Here is a 23,003-nt window from a genome sequence, read left to right as displayed (position 1 = left end):
AGCCCTGAACTCCCCCTCCACCCCCTAAGGGCCCCGAGGAGGCTGTGCAGCCTTGGGCTCAGGGAGCGGGGACGGCCCCAGGACCCATGGCCCAGAGCTCTGGGCAGCACGGGCGGGGCCTGGGCGGGCGGGCGCGGGGCCTCCTGTGTCCCACCCCGTGGCCGCCTGGGGCCGCGAGCCTGGGGAGCCCGGGGAGCCCGGGGCAGGGCTGGGGCGCGGGGTCGGGGTCGAGGGCCCAAGCCTGGGGGCCTCCAGCCCTTCTCCTCAGCCGAGGCGACAAGCACCCACCGGGGTCCCCAGGGGCACCTCCGAGTCCTTTGGGCCGCGGGGTCAGGGCTCGGTGGGCAGGGCGTGCATCCCCGGCGGAGCACACCCCTGCCCCTCGGCCCAGCCGCCTGCGGTGGGGGAGCTGGGGGGTCAGCGGGGCTGGGGCCTGGGACGGCCTGCTTGGGGTGGGGGTGGGGCCTCCAGGGGCGCGGGGTGCGGAGGGCGGCGGCGGCAGCGGGGACGCGGGAGCGACACGGGTAGGGCGGGAAGGGGGGGGGGGCAGGCTAGCGGGGCGGGGGCGGGGCGGTCAGCGGGCGGGCGGCTAGGGGGCGGAGGGCGGGGGCTCCGGGGGCTCTGGGAGAGGGGGGCGACGGGGGGGGCGGGGGGGGCACTCCGGGGGGCGGGAGGTCAGCGGGCGGGGGCTCCGGGGGCGGGTGTCGGGAGGCTAGCGCGGCGGGGCCGGGGCGGTCGGAGGGCAGGGGGGCTGTCGCGGAGCGGGGCGGGGTTCCGGGGGGGCGGGGGACAGGCTCGCGGGGCGGGGGCTCCGGCGGAGGCTCGAGGGCGGGGTCTCGGGGCGGGGCAGGGGGCAGTCATCGAGGAGCGGGGTCTCCCGGGCTCGGGGGGCGGGGCAGGGTCTCGGGGGGTCGGGGGGCAGGCTCTCGGGGCGGGGGCTCCAGGGCTCGAGAGCGGGGTCTCGGGGCGGGGCGGTCATCGAGGAGCGGGGTGTCCCGGGCTCGGGGAATGGGGCGGGGTCTCCACGGCGCGGGGGGCGGGGCTCCGGGGCGGGGCAGGGTCTGGGGGGGCAGGGGGCAGGCTCGCGGGGCGGGGGCTCCAGGGCTCGTGGGCGGGGCGGGGTCTCCGCGTCGCTGGGGCGGGGCTCCGGGGCGGGGTGGAGCCTCGGGGGCGGGGCTCCGGGGCGGGGTGGGGCCTCGGGGGCGGGGCTTCGGGGACGGGGTCTCGGGGCGGGGCTCAGGGGCTCGGAGGCGGGGTCTCGGGGCGGGGCTCCGGGCGGGGTCTCGGAAGGCGGGGGCGGGGCTCAGGGCCTCGGAGCGGGGGCGGGGGCTCAGGGGGGGCTCAGGGCCGCGGGGCGGGGTCTCGGGGCGGGGGCGGGGCTCCGGGCCTCGGGGCGGGGGCTCGGGGCTCGGGGCTCGGGGCTCGGGGGCGGGGCGGCGCCCCCGGCCGGGCCGTCATTCGTCGTCACACTGAGCGGGCGGCGCCGGCGGGGCCGCGGCGGGCGGCGGGTATAAGCGGCCCCGGTGCCCCGGCCCCGGGAGCCCGAGCCGGAGGAGACGGCGCTGGAACCCATGGACACGGCGTACCCCCGCGAGGACCCCCGGGCCCCGGCGCCCCGCAAGGCGGACGGCGCGGCGCACACGGCCCTGGCCGTCGGGGCGCCGAGGCCCCCGCCCCGGGACCACCTGCTCTGGTCGGTGTTCAGCACCCTCTACCTGAACCTGTGCTGCCTCGGCTTCCTGGCGCTGGCCTACTCCATCAAGGTGGGCGGGCGGGCGGGGTCCCTCGGGGCTGGTGCAGGGGCTGGGAGGCCGCTGCGGCGGGGCGTCCCGGGGGCACCGCCCGTGGGAGGGACACTGGATCCGCCAGGCCGCGGACCTGCTCCTCACTTCGTGGGGTGGTTGCGCTGAGGCAGGTGCTGTTCAGGAAGCGCAGGGTCCGACCCGGGGCGAGGCGGGCGCGTCAGAGGGCACGGGCTGGGGGGCGCTATGCAAAGGGGCCTCTTTCATCAAATGATGTTTCACACTCGGGGGACTCCCGTGACCAAAGCCCCCCAGGCTTCAGCTCCTGGGGCTTCTCAACACCCCAGGACTCCCCACCCACAGAGGGTCCTCGGAAGCTGATGCTGGCAGGGATGGCCTCTCCCCTCCCGCACGCATAGAGACCTGGCCCTGCCCCTGGTCCACAGGCCCGAGACCAGAAGGTGGCTGGAGACCTGGAGGCAGCCCGGCGATTCGGCTCCAAAGCCAAGTGCTACAACATCCTGGCCACAATGTGGGCGCTGGTGCCGCCTCTGCTGCTGCTGGCGCTGGTGGTGACCGGGGCGCTGCACCTGTCCCGGCTGGCCAAGGACTCTGCGGCCTTCTTTAGCACCAAGTTCGAGGACTCGGACTATGACTGACGGGCTGGGCCTTGTCCGCATCCTGACCTGTGGACCCTGACCCCAGGACCACCCCTCAGGGCAGTGTCCCCAGGGACTCCATCCTGTCCCCCCACCCCCGCCCAGAACCCTGACTCCAGCACAGGGCCTGATGCCCCCCCCCTCCTACCCCAGCCTGGGCGCCTAACGCTGACCCTGAAGATCCATTGTGTGGACCCCGGTGGCCTCACTCCAACTGTGATGCCCCGCCCCCCGACGCTGTGCCCAGGCTGCACCCTCCCTCCTCACCCATCAGACTCAGGCTTGGTTTCACAATTAAAAGTGCCTGGTTCCAGAAAGTGCCTCCTGGGCTTTTTGCTGGGGTGGGAGAGGAGCCACCCGAGGGGCCACCCAAGCTGCATCCCCCTGGACTGACCCCAGCATGACGGTTGGATGACCCATTCTGTGTGCTGGGCTGTGCCCTGATGGTCGCCTTCACTCAGGCACTGGGTGGCTTGTGGCTTCTGGGGTGGAGGCACCAGAGTATTTTAGAACACAGTTCGGGAACTCGGGGTTTTGATGTCTGCTGCCCTGCTGGGCCTGTGGTTTAGTGGTCTCTCTTCCAGAACACGTGTGCCCTTCCCCCTCTGCGTGTGCACTTGTGTGGACTTGTGCCCTCCAGGAGTCCCTGGGAGGACACCCCTCTTCCTGGCCCTGCATGTTTCCGTTGGTGGGTCAGGCGAGTGCCAGCCCCCTTGTTTGGGTCCTTCTGTCTGTCCCTAGGACTCCTGCATTCCTTGTTCTGAGAGATTGCGGTCCCCACAGTGGGTTCTGTCCCTCCTGGATCAGTGATGCTGGACACAGAGATACGGGAGTGCAGAGGCATGACCCTCCAGTCACCCGTGCCCACGTGCATCCACACACGTGCATTTAGGCAGAAAGTGAAAGCTGGGGGGCTGAGCATCCCTGGTACTAGGTACGCGTTCTTGTATAGTCTCCCTCCCTTGAGCACGGCCCCCCTTCCCGGGAACCAGCAGAGCTGGCAAAGAGGGGAGAGGCTAAGCATGCACACACCCTGTGTGGCTGGGGGTGAGGTCCCTCCGGCCTCACTGTGGCTGGTCCAATGACAGGGCAGGCTAATTGCAGGGGCCTTAACCTCAGGGTGGTTCAGGCTTGTGGGCACCCCACCCAGGGCTCCATCCCCACCCAAGGAGCCCCCTTTGCCTACCCATCAGCCTGGGCTGGGTGTGGGAGGTCGGCTTCGCCGCTGTACCTGGAGCCTCCGAGTAGTCCTCTCTCCTGTGACAGCCAACAGCTGGCCTAGCTGACACAGGGTGCTAGACAGTGTCCCGCCCTGGGCCGGAACGTGTGCTGCAGGGAGGGGTGTGTTGCCTGGGGCCTGGGGCCTGACACGGTGCACTGGCCCGTGCCAGGTGCTGGTCCCATGTGGGACCGAGGATAAGGGCAGTGTGCCAGTGCTTGGACCAGGATGGATATGGTGTGCCAACCCTGAGCTCCGGGTTTGGCCCAAGAAGGGAGCAACTCACAGGCTGGGAGTGAGGATCAGCTGGTGTGAGACCCATGTGCATGCCCCCAAGCAAGCCTGCTACGGTCTGCGGGTCCCCACACCTGGTGAGGGGCCCCGAGATTGTCTGGCCTGTGCCCAGGTGCTGAAGACACAGTGTGTGGTGAAGACAGGCACGGGGAGGGTGGCCAGTGGTCCTCTGCATCCCGGGCTGCCTCCTGGGCAGGCCGAGAGGCCCAGTGAAGTTCAGGTTAGTGGCTGCAACGGAGCCCTGACCAGACGTGGCTGGCACACGCGTATGGCCACCCTCCCTGGTCTCCGCGGAGGGCCCCTCACTGTGTACAGATAGAGGCACACGTACGCGGCACGTACAGGCAGGAGGAACCTGGCTGTATCAGCGTCGGGAGTACCTGTGCCCACGCTGGGCTCCAGGGCTACAAAGGTAAGCCTCTGCTCTACTGGGACGGTGCCCGCCAGCACGCCCTGCTCTGGCCGACCTGCCCTAGGCTTTGCCACGTGGCCAGTGGGTGAGGGAGAGCCTGGGGCACCTGGGCAAGCCCTCCAAGGTGCGGGCTTCATTCCCTGAGGTCACGTGCCTGCAGGGACCAGCACCGACCTCCCTGCGGATCTGCAAGGCTGCTGTGCACCCTCGGAGGCCACCCTTCGTACCACGTGCTGCAGAGACAAGCCCGGGGACCCCTCGTCGCCTCCTGCTCATGGCCATTTGCTTCTTGGAGAGCTTGGACTAACTGTCCAGCCAGGACAGATGCGGGACAGTGGGTGGCCCGAGCGAAGGACAGTGGCAGGCTCCCCGCCGGCTCTGTACGAGCACCCACTGCACTTCCTGTGTGACCCCATCCCTTACGTAGGCCTCACTCTTGGCAGGAAGGGGGGCGCCAGCTCAAGGCAGCAGACTTTCTCCTAGCACGGACCTTTAATTCCTCAGGCACACTTAGTGCACGTGGCACGGCTCTCACCAAAATTTTGGCAGCGGGTACCATTTCCCCTCATTGAGAAACCCCCAAGGCCCCAAGTTGGATGTGCCCACGGATGGGCTGAGGCCCCAGGAGGAGGGGCAGCCTGTCAGGACGGGTGGGCCCAGGCCTCTGGCCTTGAGTCCTCCAGGCTGGTCGGAGGCGAGGTGCACGGTCCTGCTCTGCACCCTGCCCCCCCCTTCCTGGCTGAGAAAGGCCCGTGATGGAAATGGTGCAGCCTCACTGAAGTGGCCCAGAGGCTGGAGGAGCCACGGACTGAGGATGCTGAGCACACCTCGATTCCGCTGTGCCTGCCCCTCGCCTGTGTGACACGCGAAGTTCCTTTGTGGTCTGTGATGGAGCGTCCCAAGGACTCTGCAGGGAGCCAAGTGTGCCTCCTGCCCCTCGGCCCTGCCATCCCCTACATGGAGGCTTGCGCCCCACCCGCCCCACCCTGTGGGGTCCTGGGGCAGGGTACCGGTGCAGGTACAGGCGTGGGCATAGGCCCACAAAGGCAGGCACAGATGTGGCTGAGTGTGAGGCCGTGGGGAACCCCACAGCCCACGCAGGGCTCGGCTGAAGAGGGGCTCGGATTAGAGGCAAACCGTCTTGAACTTTGGGCCAACGAATTCAGATTTTCCCAGGAGCCCGTGAGCCTGGCTGCTGGCTGGAGGGAGCCAGGAGGGTGCTGAGGAGGGGTGGGTGCAGCCGGAGGGGGGCGCCCACAGAGGGAGGAGCCGGCCCGGAGGATCTGGGAGACATCCAGGAAGCCTTGCTTGTTCACGCAGGTGCAGGGTGCCCAAGACAGCACCAGGGCGAGGAAACTAGGGTCCCATGGGTTGTGGGGCAGGGGGTCTAATGTCCTCAAAGTTCTCCTAGGAAACTCCTGGAGCAGAACCTGCTGCCTCTGCTCCGGGCGGGAGTGACCTCTGTATCCGTCCAGCCGAGCGGGGGAAGGAGACTCTGTGCCCTGCAGGGAGAGGGGGCATCTGGAGTGGGGTCACACACACAGGGGGCAGCCCTGGGGCGCTCACCTGCTCTGGATGCTTCAGTGAGTCTGGGCTGGCTGCCCACCTGGGAGCAAGGGGACTCGTGCGTGCGTCGGCCACAGCTCAGCCTCCAGCAGCGGGGCCCCGGGTCCTGGCTGGGCTTTGACCTCAACCGTCACGGAGCCCTCGGAGAAGGAGAAGTCCAGCCTGTTCCCCTGGTAACACAGGCCCCGGACATGCACTGCAGAGACTGCCACCGGACACATGGGGTCGAAGGTCACGCCAGCCCCAGTGATCCTGTGGGAGGGAGGCGGTGGTGAGAGCAGGAAGTAGGGGGCACACGACTGCTCCCGGCCGGCGCCCCACTCACCGGAACCCTGTGAATCCACAGAGCGCCGCCTGCAGGAAGCCCCCCATGCCGGTCAGGAAGTTCACAGCGCCCGAGCCATCCGCATTCTCCGTCCACACCTGCCCGGGCACCGCGGTTAGTGCCAGGCTGCCAGGCCGCCGCCCCGACCCCAGGCCGGGCTCTGACCCTGCGGTGACCGCCCCTGAGGCTGGGCTCCCGCCCCGACCCCGGGGGCCAGGGTGGAGGCAAGAGTGCCAGGCACGAGGGCTGACCCGCCGCCACCGACCTTGAAGGGCTCAGCTATGTTGGGAAAGCTCCTCTCCAGGAAGTCCTGGGCCCGCTGGGGATCCTTCAGCTCCATCCAGCCCACGGCGAACATGCTCTGGGGCCAGAGTAAGAGGACGTGCTGGAGAGGAGCCCCGCTGGGGGCTGGAACTGGGGCTGGGGGGGCTGGGTGAAGCCACCCCAGGACCCCCGGCCCACCCCTCCCTCCGCGGCCTCCTTACCCAGGTCATGGCCGGGCCTCTTGGGGACGTTGCAGCCTCATAAATCTCCAGGTTCCTCCTGCGAGTGTGAGGGCTCAGGTGGAAAGGGACGGGGTACCCCAAAAGCACCACATCTGCCTGCTTCACCTCCTCTCCTGGGGAGGGACGGGCGCTGATGGGCGAGGGGGCGGGAAGGCGGGGACACGGGTCCAGGAGAGGGTGAAGGGGCCCGAAGCAGCCTGAAGGCACTCACCAGGCTGGTACCCATCAAACTCAGGGTGGAAGTCCCGCCTTGGGTCAAAGGGCACCTTGATCTTTTCAGCCACCGCCAGCCACTCAGTGGGGACGGGCCGCCCCAGGTCCCGGGCCAGGGCCGCAGCGAAGCGCAGGCTACGGGGAGGCAGGGAGAGGGAGCTGCAGGCCCAGCCGCCCCCCGCCCCCTGAGTGCGGGCAGCAGTGCAGGGGTCTTGGGTCCTACTTGTTCTGGACCAGGACGTTGGTGTACACGGAGTTGTCAACCCCTGAGTGGTATTCGTCGGGTGGCATGACTCCTACGCACACGGACGGGAGCTGGTGTCCAGGGCAGGGTCCCAGGGACCTGCCCCGATGCCAGCAGCCCGCGTGGGGCTGGCAACGCCAGAGCCAGAGACCACGTGCCCCTGAGGAGCGTCCACCGGCTGTGGCTGTCCCCGCCTCTCCCCCACCACCACCCCTTATGCCCCCCGGGACGGCCCTGCCCTCCTCGCGCCTCACCCTTCAGCTGGTACTCCTCCTCCTCGGGGCTCCACTCCACGCGGCTGCACCAGAACTCAGCCACGGCCCTGACCACATCCCAGCCACCGGCCTCGCGGAAGAGCAGCAAGTCCTGGGGAAGCCACGGGCGGTGGGCGGGGGCCACGCCACCCGAGGTTTCAACGGGGCCCCCTCCGAGGGCCTGCCGTGGCGGGGGTGGGGCACGCCCGGGCCTGGGGGGCCGGGACCCCTCACCTGGGTGGCGTGATAGTACAGCTGGAAAGCCAGCACCACAGCTCCATTGACGTGAATCTCCTGGGCACCGTAGATGTCCTCGGGGCAGACCTCCCGACCAGAGCCTGCGCTCTCCCAGGCAAACTTGGCTCCCTGAGGGCCGCGGGGGAGGAGCAGCCTCCAGGGCTCTGGGCGGTCCACGGGCAGCCCACCCACTCCCCAGCCACAGAGGACAGAAGTGGGCGCACCACCTGTGCGGATGCCCTCACGGAGGAGCACCCCGCTGTGTCCCTGTCACAGGCCAGGGCGGCAAGGGGACTCGAGCTGGGCCCAGCCAGGCTGCTCGGACCTGGAGCCGGGGTGCTGCCGAGCCCCTGGAAGAATCCAGGAATCCCAGCCCTACCCAGAGGGGAACCTGACGAGATGGGTTCAGGCCGAGGAGGGATGTGGGGACACCAGCCCGCTGGGGCCCTGTAGGGTGGGTGCCAGGTCCCCCTCACCTGGTAACCCAGCTTCCGGGCGTTGTCCAGGGCCCCACCCAGCGTCCGGATGCGGTACTCCAGGAGGGCCCTGGCGGCCTCTGGCTGGAACAACAGAACGTTCGGGAACATCCAGAGGTCCTGACAGCAAGGAAATGCCCCTGGCTCAGGAGCTCCCCCAGCATCTGTGTCCCTGTTTGTGTCCCCGCCTGCCCAGTGTGCCTTGGCCCAGCCAGCCTGCTCCACGCTGCCTCCCGAAAGGCCCGGGCTCTGTCCAGCTCCTTGCCCCCACCCGCCGGCTCCCTCCTGGGCCCTCCGAGACTGCCCGCCCGCACCCCCAGCCCACGTTGCCATCTCCAGGCCCCGGGCTCCTCGGGTTAGTCCCCAGCAGGCATCTGCGGCCCCCGGGAGCAAGGCCAGAATCCGGGCACGGAGCACAGCCGCTCGGCAGCTGCCCGACTGGGGGTGAGGGACTCGGCTCCACCGGAGCGGACCTCTGGCTGCTGGACAATCTGATGAGGACGCAGTAGCACCCCGGCCCTGCCCACTGCACCAGCTGAGGCCTCTCCCTCCTCCCCTGGGCTCCCCTCAGCGCCCCAGGGTCCTTCCCGAGCACACCTTTGTCAGCGTCACTCCCCAGCTACGGTCTCTCCACGGCTCTACAGCCCGAGAGCTGCTCTCCGTGCCCCAGGGAGGTACCCTGTTGCCCTGCCAGGTGCCGCCCAGCTGTGGTGTTTGTCCCTTCTGGTCGCTTTGCCTGAATCACTCTTTTCTACTCAACTCCTATATGTTCTTTGTCAGAAATGCCACCTCCTCCAGGCAGCCTTCCCTTCCGCCGTGGCCTCTGTGCTTCCCAAATCGCAGGCCCCATCCCGGGGGGCAGAGCCGGCAGCCGCGCTGTGCCCTCAGCAAAGCATCCTCCGTGTCTGCGGGCTGCCCCGTGGCTGCCGCATGCAAAGTGTAATGGTGCATACCTGGTCCCAGAAGACGTGTCCCCAGTAGCATTCCTCTCGGCTCCCGTTGGACAATCCCCCAGGGCTGAGACCGTGGCAGGTGTATCCTGGGGCCCCGGGCTGGGGCAGGGCACTGAGCAGATAGTAGAGGGCACCACGCAAGGCCTGGCGCAGGGGGAGGGGCCCCACCACATCCAGGCCACAGGTAGCCCAGAGCTGGACCCAGGCCTGGGCGTGCGCAGCGTACAGAGTGCCCCCTGCCTGCAGCTGCAGGGCCTCGGTGAAGCAGATTTGGGCCTCGGCCTGGCTGCCACCCACCACGGTCAAGAACTCCCAGGTCTGGTCTTCCTCGCTTTCCCCAAGGGTCAGGGCTGGGGGCACCGGTGTCCACAGCATGTGTACCTCCTGCTGGGGCCCTCCAGGTTGCTCTGGGGTAAGCGTATGGCCATAAAGGTACCTGCAAGAGTGCGGCCGTGTCTAAGGGACCAGCTCCCTCCTTGGAGCGCCGGCTGGCCCTGACCCCCTCCTCACCGGGCTCCTTGGAAATCAGGACCCAGATGCAGGTCCAGGTCTGGGCTTTCCGGGGAGAAGGCTGACCGCAGCAGCACCGTGATGGGCCAGCTCCCCACGGCCACACGGGTGATGGACACACTGAAAGCCATGACGTGAGGCAGTGTGCGGTGGGCATAGATGCGCTGGGAGGCCTGAAAGCTGGGGCCCTCCAGGGTGTGCAGAAAGGAGCCTGGCAAAGGGCAGGGCCAACCCCTCAGTGCGGTGGATCTGCCGTGGGAGCCCTCACTGCCCGGTCTGCAGAGGACCCAGGAGAGGACCCAGGCTCCTACCAGCTGGGGGGGTCCTGCAAGGTGGTTGGCAGAGGACGCAGGCTCCTACCAACTGGGGGGGGGGCTCTGGACGTTGGTCTGCAGAGGACCCAGGCTCCTACCAGCTGGGGGGGCCCTGCAGGGCCGAAGCCCTGCCATTCTGTGAGTGAGGCATCCTGAGTTGGGAAGGGGAGGGGCCGGGATGGGGCTGCTCCTAGGCCTGCTGCTATTTCCCCCTCAGCTGCAACAGGGGCTCGGGTGGGGGAGCAAGGTGGTGGTCACCTGTGTTTGTGTCCAGGACAAACGTCTCCGTGAGCTCACGTCCTGTCTCTGCAGGCGCCTCCAGCTGGACATTGAGGGGACTGGGCAGAAGGGCCCGGTGTGTGTCCCCGCCAGCCCCGTTGTACACGCCGCTCACATGCAGTGTGTCATGATACACACGCGTGCCCAAGTACGCGTTGGTCACGGTGGCCAAGAGCCGGGGGTCACTGGGCAGGGAACAGGCAGCGAATACGGTGGGGTCCTCACCCGCATCCTCCATGGAAAGGCGTGCTCAGCCGCGCCGTCTGCAAAGGGGGAGTCACGGCTCCCACCGCTGGCCCGGCCTCCCCCTTCCTCCCTCCTTGGACTGTCCCTAAACCCCAAAGCTCCCCCCCCAACTCGGGTGATGCATCCAGCAGCGGGTGGGGAGGGGTGCGGGCCACCCGGGCAGCCCCCACTTTTGAGCCACCCCAGGAAACTTTCACCCCAAGAGATGCTCAGACTCCTAAAACTGATGTCCAGAGACCCAGCTTGGCCCCCGAACTCCCACCTTAGGCTCTCAATTCAGGGTCTCTCCAAGCCGCACCCCCACGAGCCCCGATCTTTTAGGGGCAGTGAGGAGGCCTCAGTCTTCCGGACAGCGGCGCTCAGCAGGGCGGGGGCGGGGCGGGGCGGGGCGGGGCTGGGCTGGGCCTGGGGAGCGGGGCTCACCGCGGCCGCCCCGTCGCCGGAAAGTCGTGCTGTCCCCGCCCCCAGGGCCGCGCCGGGCGGGAGGAGGGGAAGGCTGGGCGGACGGGGGCGGAGGGGGGCGGAGGGGGGCGGAGGGGGGCGGGGTCCTTCCCCCCGGGCGGTGCAGGGCGGTGCAGGGCGGTGCAGGCCGGGGCGGGGTCCCTCCCTCCCTCGGGGCGGAGCGGTGGTGGGGCCGGAGGGGGTGGCGGGAGCGGTGCGGTCCCTCCCCCAGGGCAGCGCATGGCAGGGCGGGGCGGGGTTCCTCCCGGGGGAGCGGGCCTGGCGCCGCTCCTGCGCGGGTGGGACCCACGGGAAACCGCGTGAAGAGCACACTTTGAACTGTGACCTTAGGGACGTGCCTGGGATGGATAGAGAGAGCCAGGGCCCGTGGCTCGTGGGGGACCCGGCCGCTCCCGGAGGAGCCCTTCACTTCGCCGCACGTTGGCCCCCCCCCCGCCTCTGCTCCTGGCCCCCCCACCCGCTCCCGGCCCCCTCCCCGCTCCCGGCCCCTCCCCCGCCTCTGCTCCCGGCCCCCCCCCGCTTCTACTCCCGGAGCCCCCCCTGCCAATGCTCCAGGCCCCCCCTGCTCCAGGCCCCTCCCCCCCCTCTGCTCCCGGCCCCCCCCGCTCCCCCTCCCCAGCCTCTCTTCCCGGCCCCCGCGCCCCCTGCTCCTGGGCCCCCACCCCCGTTCCCGGCCCCTCCCCCCCGCCCCCGCCCACCCTGCTCCCGGCCCCCCCCTGCTCCCGGACCCCCCACCCCCACCTACGCTCCCGGCCCGCCCCGGCCCCTCCCCCCCGCCTCTGCTTCCGGCCCCTCCCCCGGCCCCTCCCCCCGCCTCCTCCAGGCCCCCCCTGCTCCCGCCCCACCCCGCCTCTGCTCCGGGCACCCCCTGCTCCCGGCCCCCCCTCCCCCCGCCTCTGCTCCCGGCCCCTCCCACTCCCGGCCCCTTCCCCCCTCTGCTCCCGGCCCCCCCTGCTCCCGACCCCCCTCCCCACCGGCCCACCGGGCGCTCCAGGGCGGCACCAGCTGCGCTCCCTGGCCCGGCCTGAGCCACAAGCCCGCCCTCGGGCACTAGGCACAGCCAGAGATGCCCAGACCCAAGGAGCCCCTGGAAAGCAGCTCCTCTCGGCCCCCCCCCCGCCACCCCGCTACAGGTGCCGGACACCGCCTGTGCAGTTGCGGAGGCCTGCGCTGTCCCCACACCCACTTGGTTCTTCACTTGCCAGGGCTCCCTGCTCCCCTGACCCCAGGCAGCCTCTTGAGGCTCAAGCCGTCTCTCTGCTCTGCTCTGCCCTCCAGGGTCCTGGTCCCCGTGGACACGGAGCCGCGGCCACCCTCACGGTGCCCGGGTCGTCGGGGCCTTCTGCTCAGAGGCCTGCGGCGGCGGTGCCCACCTTGTCTGGAGAACGGCCAGCCGGAACCCCGACCCCACCCTGACCCCCTCCTCTCGCCCCAGCTGTCACTCTGGCCCTCCAGGCTGCTTCTGCAACGGTCCAAGCATGCTCCCTGTTATGGACTGAATGTGTGCCCCTAAATCCTCGGGTTGAAATCGGATTCCAAATCTGACCTTATGTGGAAGCGGGGGCTTCGGGAGTTAAGGAGGTCAAGAGCTTTCGAGAGTGGGATTAGAGCTCTTCTAGGAAAGGCCTGGGAGCCACTGAGAGAAGAGGGAGCTAGAGGATAGCCTTCTGCAGCAGGAGGGGCCTCAGCGCCGGAGAAATAAACTTCTGGGAAGCCCCCCAGTTTACGGCGTTTTGTCACGGCAGCTGGAGCTGCCCAAGACACTCCTCGTCACGGCCTTGTCCTTGCTGTAGCTCTGCCTGGAACGTTTTCCTGTCCAGACCTTCTCAGGGCTCGGGGCTGGACATCTTTCTGTTTTCAAGCACCCTGCGCTTGGTTAGGCTTTCCTAGATTCCTTACCTGTAACCAGAACCCCTGGGCCACATGGTCTCCCCGCACTTGGCCCTGCTTTACGCTCCCCCAAAGCCCTGGCTGGCCCCTGTCTAAACCTGTTTGTCTTTCTGGCAGGTTCAGGAGGGTAGGGGTTTTTGTCTGTTTTGTGGGATGAATGGCTGGACTTGAACGCTGATGACGGAAGGGGGATTTCCCCCGAGCAGGGAAGGCACTGACCCCCTTGGTCCTCATCCACCTGGACCTGAGGTCTCTCAGGAACTGGCTGAGCCCCGCGGTGTTGAGCAGAGACCCGAGGCTTTGGGGGCTGTGCACCGCTGGCCTGTCCATCCAAGCCAGGCCTCACCTCAGAGCTCCCTCCAGTCAGGCTGCAACCCCGAGCCTCAGTTCCCTTCCTGGGAAATGGGGAATACAGTCCCACCCCCTGTGGACAGGTTGGGGATCAGAGGAAAGATTGTGAACAGTCCTTAGGGTGCTTGGCCGCGTACAACAGAAATCAGAAATGAATCCAGGATTCATTCATTCATTCATTCAAAGGAGAATGTATTATCAGTGTTGGGGGCTGCTCCGTCTCCCCTCTCCCCTGGTGTCCATCCCTGAAGACCCAGACAGTGAATGGGCACCTCTGGACTAGAACCACACAGCCTCAGGGATGGCCAACCCCCAAATTCCTGGGGGAGTGACGCCCACCTTTGGTCAGAGGTCAGCCCCTGCTTGGTCCCCTGTGGCCAGAGGCAGGGCCGTGGGGCTGTGGGGCCTGTATACAGATGGGGATGGGGTCAGCGAAGGGGTCCCTCTGCACTGAGCACACCAGGTAATGGCCAATGCACGGGAGGTGCAGGATAACTGGGAACTGTTGGGGTCATCACTGCTGGTGGCCTCTGTTGGGGGAAGGCTCGAGGGCCCCAAGACAGAAAGGTGGGTGGAGCAGCGGTGGGGGTGGGGGAGGAGGGGTTCCTGGGCATCTGAGACAGAGGCACAACCTGTGCCTAGGCTGTGAGTGGAGGGGACACCTCCCGTCTGCCTGCCCCCAATCTCTTGGACTCAAGAGCTGCCCAGAGCGGAGAGCAACACCCTCCTGCCCATGGGATGAGGAAATCTACTCCATAGGGCTGACTGGAGTCCTCCCCCTGACCTTCTGGGCTTCAGAGGGCACCGCTGAGTTCCTTGGAAGGCTTGGGGTGACTGTCCAGGGCTGGGTGGATGATGACCAGACCCGGCTTTGCTGTCTTCACTGCCTGTAGCTCCTTCAGTGACTCCTTGCTCAGCTCCACGGAGGTAAGACTGTGGCCATGCACACAGAAGACAAGCAGGAGTTGGTTGGGGAAGCTGAGGCCAGGGCTGGGGGGACAGCCGTGCGGGGGCAGTGATGGGATGCTGGCCTGGGCTGTGCTACAGGCACACGGTGCCAGAGGCCGGGGAAGGGGTCAGGGGCTGGGGGCCAGAGCCTCTGGGGGAGTCCATGGGCGTGGGGATCACGGGCCGACTCGCATGGGCACCGGACGACAGGTGGACGTTTGGTCTGGCTGGGCGCTGGAAGCCAAGGGCTGAGGCCAGGGCTCTGGAGCACAGGGTCTGAGTGTGGCCACTCGGGGGGCCCTGGGCGGGGCTCTTCTTCAGGGTCTGAGGGGCGTCCCCAGTCCCCCAGCCCAAGCCAGGCCTGAGAGGCTGGGTTGGCAGCACCTTTCCCGCCCCTGCGTCTACCTGAGGGTCTGCAGGCAGCATCCTGGGTGCTGAAGGGCCGCACACAGGGAGGTGACCACGGGCCCCGGCAGCTGGCAGTCGCCGAGATCCAGGGTGGACAACACCACGCTTTGCCTGAGGATGCTGATGATGTACTGAGGCGCTTCCTGGAGGCTGGGCTGCTGCACCCTGGGGGAAGGGGGGCCTCAGGCGTGCTGGGAGGCCCTGGCCCTCTGCCTCTGCCCCCGCCCTGCCCCCGGCCCTCCCGGGGCTCCCCCGGGCCAGGTCTCACCGGAGCTTCTGCACGCGACACTGGGGCCAGGCCAGGCCCTCGAGGAGCGCGCGCAGCCCCGCCTCGCTGAGCTGGTTGTGGAGAAGGCCCAGCTCTGTGAGGGCCGGGGCCTCCCTCAGGGCCTCAGACAGGTCTCGGCACACAGAGTCAGGCAGCTTGCAGCGGCACAGCCTGCGGTCAGAGCACACGGGTCTGCTTCCAGGCCCCGGGGCCGCGCTGCTCTACCCCAGCTCTGCACACCGTGCGCCCCTTGGGTGGCTGCTTCAGTCTGCAGACATGTTGGCACCAAAGGAGCAGGGTTTCCCTGTCCTTTGCCACCACCTGTGTACCTGGGGGCCACGTGCAGTGGGCCGGGCTGCACTGCACGGTCAGCTTCCCGATGAACCAGTTTAGAGCCTGTGCCAGCCCGTTTAGTTGCATATGGTTGCCTCTCCAGCTAGAGTAGGCCACAGCTCATCCCCTTAGCCGGTCCCCAAGGACTGAGCGGCTGTGTTGGTTTTCCTTTCCTGCCGCTCTAAATAACGCCTGGTGAACACCTTACGCGTTCCGTTTTGTGGCAGATTGGTGGGCCAGATGTGCCGGTCCCCTGAGTGGCCCCGCTTCCCCCCAGGTTGCTGGAAATACCGTCCTACCGAGCTGTGTGGCCAAGTCACCGTGGACGTGCGCCTGTCCCTATCTTGCCATGTCCCCTCCGGCACAAGTCCCTACTGCTTCTCTTACTCGGCTCCCTTGGTGACAGTCGTGTATTCGGGTTGCCATACTCGATCCCATACCAACCCTTGAGGCAGGATCGACTGGCTGCATTTCGTGGGTGAAGAAACGAGCTCAGACAGACCGTCCTGGCCAAAGGCTGGGTGGCCTGGACTCAAGGCCTGTGCCCCGCACACTTCCCTCCGGGGCTTGTGAGAATTCACAGGGACTGCCAGGCACTTTCTAACAGGACCTAGCAGCCTTCCTTTGTTTGCTTGTTTTCTTTCTTTGGAAGGAAAGCACGTTCTGGTCTTCTTTATCCTTCTCCCAGAATGCTTAGCTGCACCCTACTTTCCCCTCAGACTGGGGCCAACCCCTCCTTCCTATCACCTAAGTTGGTGATGGAGCCCCTGTCCCCATCTCTTCCTCCTCCACCCTGTGTGGCTACAACCTGTTGACCCCAGCATGAGATACCAGAGGCCACGGGCTCTCAGCCTGTCCCCTGAGCCCTTTCCAGACAGGGCTACTATGCCTCTGTCCCTGCCTAGACTATCCTGCTTTGCATCCCTTCCAAGGGGGGCGGGCATGGTCACTCACGTCAGGCTGTTCAGACCACAGTGTTCGTCAGTCATGGCCTCGAAGAGTGGACGTAGTGGAGAGGGCTGGGGTTTTCTCTTGCTGGCTTGTGAACTGTTAGGAGAGAGGGCAAGGTGAAGCCCACCTGTCCTCTCTCAATCCCTACCTCTTTCCTGTGGTCCTGAGGTGTCAGAGCTGACGCTGCCCTTTGACCCTAAACTGAGCCAGGATCTCTCTATCCCCTTCACGCCAATAGTGAAGCTATTCATCCGTGGCAGCAGGCACCTTCATGCTAGAGCAGTCTATGTGGGTCCAGCGGGGGGCATGTCACCCACATTCTGAGGTGGGTCAACCCTGGCACCTGCAGTGGGCAGCCCCAGCTCCAGCCCTTCCTGACATCCCGACATTTGTCATCTGAACAGATGCTGAGCAGGGGGTCAAGTGCCGGTTGGAGCTAGGACGACTTGCCCTGAAGGAGCTGAGGGTGTGGGGAAGGAGACAGAGCTGGGTGGAGGTCATGGCATACAGTGGTCTATGGGGCACTTCTGGGGGCAAAGGGGTCCCAGGCCAGCTGGGGGAGCCTGGGAAAGTGCTGATGATAGATAGCAAACAGAGTGTTCTGGACGGAGGGGAAGAACAAGTGCCAAGGTCAGGGCACAGCAGGCATGGGGCATTCCAGACCGTATGAGAAAGCTGGGGCGAGCTGCATAGCCATGCTCGGAGGTTTGCCGTGGATGTGGACGGCTGGGGCAATCCGTCCAGGGCTCCCCGGGGAAGGACACGGACAGAGGAACACTGGGAGGCTGCCTTGCAAGGGGGTGGGCTCCTCCTCTGGGGGAGCAGGAGGCGGGTGTGGATCCAGTCCTCCTGCAGGGATGGATGCACGGACACACGTGCCTCCCCCCCCCCCGCCCCCCCGTGGACTCACGAGCTGCCGCCCAGGCTGCTGTGCAGTCGCTTCATCAGGCTCTTCTTCTTTTTCTTCTGTGCAGGGGCCAGCCCACAGCTAACTAGTCGCAGGGCCTGCCCGGGCGGGCAGCACCTGACGCAGTAGCTCAGGATGACCAGGTCCATGCGGCTGAGGCGCACCCTTTCCAGCTCCAGCTCCGGCAGGCAGCGCAGGGCCTGGCGCACGAAGGTGTCCTCCTGCGTCTCGTACAGGCAGTACAGCAGCTCCAGCGGGTAGTTGGGCTCGCACTCCTCCTCTTCGGGCTCCTCGGCGTCCTCCGCGGCCTCCGTCCCTGCCGTCTTCTCAGGTGCCGCCCTAGGGCGGCCCTGGCCCTGTTCCTGCATCCACAGCAGGACATCCCGCTTCACGCGCTCCGGAACCGCCACGCCGAAGTGGCGCTGCATGTCGGACACGCGATCTGGGTTCAGCAGCCCGAAGAGGAAGCGCGTGGTGAGCGTGAGGTGGCTTTCGCCCTGCAGAAGTGCCCGGAGATCCCGCTCCTCCTCCAGCAGGTAGGACAACGCCGAGAAGAACTCCTGGAAGCTCTGGTCCATGAACTGGTAGGTGACGTCCGTCTGCAGCACCCCTGGCAGCTCCTTCTTGCTGAGAAACAACGTCTGGACTTTAGAGCCACGAAGTTCCAGTCGTTCCAGGTCCTTCTCTGTGAACTGCGCCCGGTGCCCGAGGGTGCCTTCGCGGGCCAGGCGGCACAGCTTGCGCAGCTCGGCCCGCATCCGGGGAGCATCGGCGGCAGGTGCGGAGCTCAGCACGCTGATGATGAACAGCAGGTACACGGACGTGGTGGTCTTGGAGGTGCGCGACAGGTCCTGGCCGAGCTCGAGCTGCTGGCGCAGGACGGTGCACACGATCCAGCACACAAAGGGCACGAAGCACAGCGCAAAGAGCATCTCGTTCTCCTTCACGAAGCGGTAGGCACGCTCCGCCAGCCTCTCGTCCCGGAAAAACTTGTGGAAGTACTTCTTCTTGTCCTTGTCGGAGAAGCCGCACACCTCGGCGCACTGCGGGGAGCACAGGCGGTCCAGGAGCCTCCCAGGCGCCGTGGCGCGCGCGGTCACCAACAGGCGGGCGGCGGGCAGCAGCGTCTTGCCCAGCAGGCCGCCCAGCACCCGCGCGGCGTCGGCCACCTGGAAGGGGTCGGTGCAGGGCGCCGCGTGGGGCGCCAGCGGGGGAAGCTCGTCCGCGCCGTCCAGGATGAAGAGCAGCCGCTCAGGCCGCGCCAGCATGGGCTTCAGGGGAGCGCTGCGCTGGGGGCACTGGTCCAGGACCAGGTCGGCCAGGCTGCAGGCGCCTGGACGCTCGAGCAGCTCGCGGCAGGGCAGGAAGAAGGCGAAGTCCACCTGGCCGTGGTACAGCTTGCCGGCCGCCCAGTCGTACAGGATCTTCTTGGCCGCCATGGTTTTGCCAATGCCCGCAGGGCCCTGCAGCACGACCGTCAGGGGCCGCTGGCCTTCCTCGTCGCGGCCGAACAGGCGGTTGAAGGTGTGGGTGTCGGAGCGCCGCGCGCGCTGGGGCTCGGGCTCCAGCTCCTCTGCGCATCCCGGGGCCTGGTCAGGCAGCGTGGCGCCCTCGCGCGCGATCAGCAGCTTGGTGAAGCGCTTGTTGATCTTGACCGAGCGCGCGTTCCTCTCCTTGACCTTGGCATGCTGCTGCAGGACGTGGTCCCGGTACTTTTTCTTGTACTCTGGTGGGCGTCGGGGGGCAGGGAGGGCAGGAGGGACGGGGACGGGGAAGGGACAGGCGGTGTCAATGGGCCACCTCCAAGGTCCCCAAGCCGCCGGGTTCAGGGCTGCCTCCCCAGCCAGCCTTCCCACGCGCTCCCCTCCCTGGGATCAGCCGTCGGGCTCCTCCGACACGCGTGACTAACCCAAGGGTCACTAACCCGCTTAGGGCCCGCGCTTCCCACGGAGAGAGACCTACCCGACACGGAGCGCAGTGTGGAGGAGCTGGGGCCGAGCCCTGGAAAGGAGACCTGCGGTGAGGCCCCGCGAAGGTGCAGGGGCCGGGCGGGGGCTGCAGCAGGAGGGGTGCAGGGATGCGGGGGCACAGAGGGGCACGCTCAGGAGCGCCCAGGATCCCAGCCGTGGGCCCACCAGACCTTTTCCAGGGAAGTGGGAAGGATGAGGCCTGGGGCCCAGACTGTGCTCAGGCGGAGGCCAACCCGGAGGCAGGGACCCAGGCAACCCCCGGCCCGCGCTCACGCTGCAGCTGCTGCTCCTTGAGTCGCGCGGCCACGTCCAGCATGTCCGCCCTCTTCAGGGTCTTTCTGGTCACGTCCAGCGCAGGCTCCGGCCCGTAGAAATGGGTCAGCTGGGCCGCAAGGTCCATGGCGTCCAAGCCATCCAGCCGCCCCCACGGGATGTTGCGGCCATCCAGGGTCGCATCCCGCAGCTTGTGGCGGAAGCGCTTCAGCTGCTCCTGGTTCAGGTCCTCGAACGTGGCCTGCAGCAGCTCCCGCGCTGCAGCCACAAGGAGCTCCACGCTGCGGGGGCTGCGGCATCAACAGGTGGGTGCACGGTGGCTGCCTCACCGCCCCCCCATGCCCGACTGAGTGGGGGCCCCAGGTCAGTGGTTCAGATGCGCCCCCATCCCTCCAGGTGACCCCAGGCACTCAGCGGGGACAGAAATCTCTCCCTGCCCCAGGACCTGGGGTGGGGGGCGTATGGAGGGAGTAGGTGGGGTTTGCTCTAAGGCTGTGCCGCCTGCTGGTGAAATGGGGTCACTCCGGGGCAGGCACTGGCCACCCTGATCCAAGGTATGCCGCGCCTTCCTGCTCTGCACCTCCCTTCCCCTGTGCTCCCCACACACCAGCCTAGGCCAGGTCAAAAGCCGAAAACGAGGTGTCCACAGGGCCTTCACGATCCCCTTTCCTCTTTTCCCTGCCCCTCCCCTGGGAGTCTGGAACAGAGCTGGCCTCAGCAGACAGCCAGGCTCACCCCCTGGCCCAGCTGCTCCTCAGCTCCCCATGCCACTCATCTCATGGCATCTTCTGGTGGGACCCAGGCGGATGCCTAGACCATCCGCAGAGTCCGGGCCCCTCTAGGGAACAGACCCCGATGCCTTCTGTGCCGAAGGAGTCCGTAGAATCCTGAGCAGGGGATGTTGCGGGGAGATTGTGGATAAGCAGGTGTGAAGCCCCAGGGAGCCGGCAGGGTGAGCTGAGGCCCTGGAGGGCTTCCCGAGTGATGACCCTGAATGCCAGCACTCACCTGCAGCAGGCCTCTGGCGGGTCCATGGAATCTGGCCCCTAGAACTAGCACTTAGTGGGGATCAGAAATGTGATCTCTCCTCAGGTTGACTGGAGCCAAGCTCTAGTGGAGTTGTTGTCCAGCCTCGTCCATGCCTCAGGCCCAGGTGCTCTGGCTCAGCCAGGACTGAGACCTCCGTCCAGCAGTTGCTGAGCTCCCCAACTCAGGCACTGTGGCGCACACTCACAATCACCCTTTAAGAGTTTTTGCTTGGTGACCTTTGATTTTCTTCTAATCTTTTTTCTCTTCCTGTGCTCTGAAACCCGGTAGGGTGTGGCAGCGAGGCATAGCTGCGAGCAGGTGACTGCAGAATAGGGTGGACTGTGTGGGGCTCAGAACTAGACCTTTGGCTTTAAGGCCTCAAGATAGCTTGGATTCTGAAGGCAGCGGGGAAGAAGGGCTTCTAAGGGAGAGGGGACGCTGGGACTTGCATGCTCTTATCAGGGAAAGGAAGGCTGTCACGTGGGCCAGGGAAGGGAGCTCTGTGGCTTCCCAAATCTGCCTTGAGCAGGCTGATGGGAAGAGGTTTGGAGGTGAGGGGTGTGTGGGACTGATGTGGGACTATGTGTGACCAGATGAGTGTGAGGTTCTGCTGACAGGGTCTGACCATGTGAGGTGTGTTTGTGTGTGTGTGTCTGGGTCTATCTGTGTGACCACGTTAATACTGTCTTTGTGTGACTGTATCTGTGGTCGGCTAAATAATAGACCCCAAAGCCTATTGGGGTCCTAATCTCTGGAACCTGTGAATGTCCCCTCATATGCCAAAAGGGGCTTTGCAGATGTGATCGAATTCAGGGTCCAGAGGTTGTCCTGGATTGTGCAGGTGGGCTGTAAGCGCCGTCTCCAGGGTCATGGATAGTGGCAGAGGGGGAGTCAGTGTGACACTGAAGCCAGATGCTGGGCTGCTGGCTTTGAAGTTGTAGGAGGGGCCATGAGCCCAGAGCCCAAGAAAGCAGCACTAGGAGCTGGAAATGCAGCTTGAAAGGCAAGGCGAGGACACGTCCTCTACAGCCTCTGGAGGGGATGTGGCCGAGCTAGCACGGGGAACTCAGCTCAGCGAAACTGGTTGTGGACTTCTGACCTGCAGAACTGTGAGAGAATAAATGTGTGTTGCTTTAGGCCAGGTTTGTAGGTGGCGTTTACAGCAGCTGCAGAAAATGAACTCAGCGTCTCTCAGCATTTCTGTGAAACTGCAAGAACAGGTGTTCTGGAATCGTCACTGCCGTTCCGGCCATAAGCCATCCTTGTGTTTAATCCTGCTTCTGCCAGGAGCCTCGAGAACTGCCCCTTGGGAAGAGAATCCAGGGTCCTGGGGGCATCTATTCTGACTGCTCCCCTCCACCAGGAGGAGGGGACTCACAGAGGTGCCCATTTCTTCCTGGCTTTTTAAATTTTTCTGTTTAAAATAAATAGATCTGTGTCTCCCTGAGGTGGGCTCAGGCTTTCGTAGGTCTGGCTCCATTTAGCCACACTCACATCTGCCTGAGGGTAGCCCCTCCCTCACTCCTACTCCCTGAATCCCTGCCAGGTCCTCACCCATCTAGCCGGGCAGCCTCCGGATGCAAGGCAGGGTTGGGAGCAGAGAGCCTGGAGGGGCTCTGCCAGCACCCGAGGACTCTGTGAGCACGAACAGGTCTCTCTGCCCCTACAGAGCACGGGAAGGTAGGGGCAGTGCACGTGCCCTGTGTGTTGAAGCAGCTTCACCGGGGCAGGCCCAGAGTGGGGGCAAGGCCCTTACTCCAGGCCATGGTGTGGGCAACACCCAGCCAAGCAGAAGAGTGGACTGAGTCTCCTCAGAGTCAGGGTCCTGGAAACAAGCCCTTAGCACATTTGGGCCTCGGCTGCTGGGGCAGGTCGGGGGTTGGGGTGCTACTGTCGCGAGCTCTTATGGGGTCCCAGCTCCCTTGACCTGCTGGCTCCTGACTTAGCTCCTCTGACACAGCTGGCATTCTTTAGAGGCAAAGCAACAACAAATAGACGACATGTAGGTGTGTCAGGGCTGGACCGTGGGCCTAATGTGGGGCCTGCACAGCTCGGGGGACACTGCAGGGCCCTGGGCAGCAGCCCCAGTTCCAAAGGCCCCAATGCACCCCTCAGGTCCCCTCATGAAACCCGACTCTGACCCTGAGACACTCTGCACACCCTCACTCCCCCAGGCAGAGACAGATGTCCCAATGCTGTGATTCTCCTAAATGCACATTCGCTTTTCCTCTCCACAGTATAATTTCTTGAAAGCAAGTTCTCTACAACTGCACTGTCCCCTTTCATTGTCGTCTCGGACAGAAAGTGCCACCATCAACAGCACCATCTCCTAGCCAGACTGTCAGGATCAAATCCTGCCTCCACCACCCAGTAGCTGGATGACCTTGGACAAACTCCTTAACCTCTGAGTCTGTTCCTCACCCGCGGGAGGCCCGGCAACGGCACTCTAGCCTGCAGGAGGATGCAAAGCCTGGCCCACTCTGTGTTGCCTGTTCCCGGCTCTCCAGCCCCGGGGATGGCCTCTCACTGTGAAGCTCTGGGTCATCGAGAACACCCTGCTTTCTAAACTTGCTCACCTGTCCCCGTACCTAACGCTGCTGACCATGAGCTTTTCCTTGAATTGCACGCTCCCTTCCTTCCCTCAATCTCCCGAACCAAGGGGAGCGCTCAGAGCCGGCACTGGCTGGAGGAAGGGCGTGCATCTGCCCGCCCAAGGGCCCCGAGGCCTGTGATTTGGGCATTTCAAGGTCATCCCCATCTCCTA

The 23,003-nt window shown here is 66.0% G+C and overlaps 3 protein-coding genes and 1 long non-coding RNA gene across 5 annotated transcripts; 2 read left to right on the top strand and 2 right to left on the bottom strand.

The window, feature by feature from the left end:
* The first annotated feature begins 1,335 nt into the window (after nt 1-1,335).
* On the top strand, nt 1,336-2,718 carry IFITM5 (interferon induced transmembrane protein 5). Its single transcript, XM_041722101.1, has 2 exons — nt 1,336-1,763; nt 2,189-2,718. Exons 1-2 carry the CDS (start codon nt 1,572-1,574, stop codon nt 2,399-2,401), a joined length of 405 nt encoding a protein of 134 aa, XP_041578035.1. The 5' UTR covers nt 1,336-1,571; the 3' UTR covers nt 2,402-2,718.
* Nucleotides 2,719-3,761: 1,043 nt separating this feature from the next.
* PGGHG (protein-glucosylgalactosylhydroxylysine glucosidase) lies at nt 3,762-10,892 on the bottom strand. Of its 2 annotated transcripts, none has more exons than XM_041722099.1 (14): nt 10,712-10,892; nt 10,183-10,466; nt 9,611-9,821; nt 9,101-9,536; nt 8,148-8,267; nt 7,669-7,800; nt 7,435-7,546; nt 7,160-7,232; nt 6,935-7,071; nt 6,703-6,836; nt 6,483-6,602; nt 6,218-6,315; nt 5,933-6,144; nt 3,762-5,828 (listed from the first exon to the last, which is right to left on the bottom strand). In XM_041722099.1, exons 2-14 carry the CDS (start codon nt 10,439-10,441, stop codon nt 5,734-5,736), a joined length of 2,139 nt encoding a protein of 712 aa, XP_041578033.1. In that variant the 5' UTR covers nt 10,442-10,466; nt 10,712-10,892; the 3' UTR covers nt 3,762-5,733. The 2 variants fall into 2 exon arrangements, with proteins under 2 accessions (XP_041578033.1, XP_041578034.1); XM_041722100.1 differs by having other exon boundaries at nt 3,763-5,828; nt 6,483-6,578; nt 10,712-10,886.
* A 2,435-nt stretch (nt 10,893-13,327) lies between these two features.
* NLRP6 (NLR family pyrin domain containing 6) lies at nt 13,328-20,504 on the bottom strand. The gene is made up of 8 exons (XM_041722098.1): nt 20,219-20,504; nt 19,211-19,500; nt 18,930-18,968; nt 16,971-18,693; nt 16,064-16,156; nt 14,777-14,947; nt 14,506-14,673; nt 13,328-14,085 (listed from the first exon to the last, which is right to left on the bottom strand). Exons 1-8 carry the CDS (start codon nt 20,242-20,244, stop codon nt 13,947-13,949), a joined length of 2,649 nt encoding a protein of 882 aa, XP_041578032.1. The 5' UTR covers nt 20,245-20,504; the 3' UTR covers nt 13,328-13,946.
* LOC121471382 lies at nt 18,671-21,686 on the top strand. Its single transcript, XR_005982673.1, has 2 exons — nt 18,671-18,986; nt 21,377-21,686. It is a non-coding gene; the product is annotated as an uncharacterized LOC121471382 (long non-coding RNA).
* The last annotated feature ends 1,317 nt before the right edge of the window (nt 21,687-23,003 follow it).

Source organism: Vulpes lagopus, chromosome 11, assembly GCF_018345385.1.
Source record: "Vulpes lagopus strain Blue_001 chromosome 11, ASM1834538v1, whole genome shotgun sequence".
NCBI classification, from domain to species: domain Eukaryota; kingdom Metazoa; phylum Chordata; class Mammalia; order Carnivora; family Canidae; genus Vulpes; species Vulpes lagopus.
Note: the sequence above shows the minus strand (reverse complement) of the source record. Positions and strands in the feature narration are given on the sequence as shown.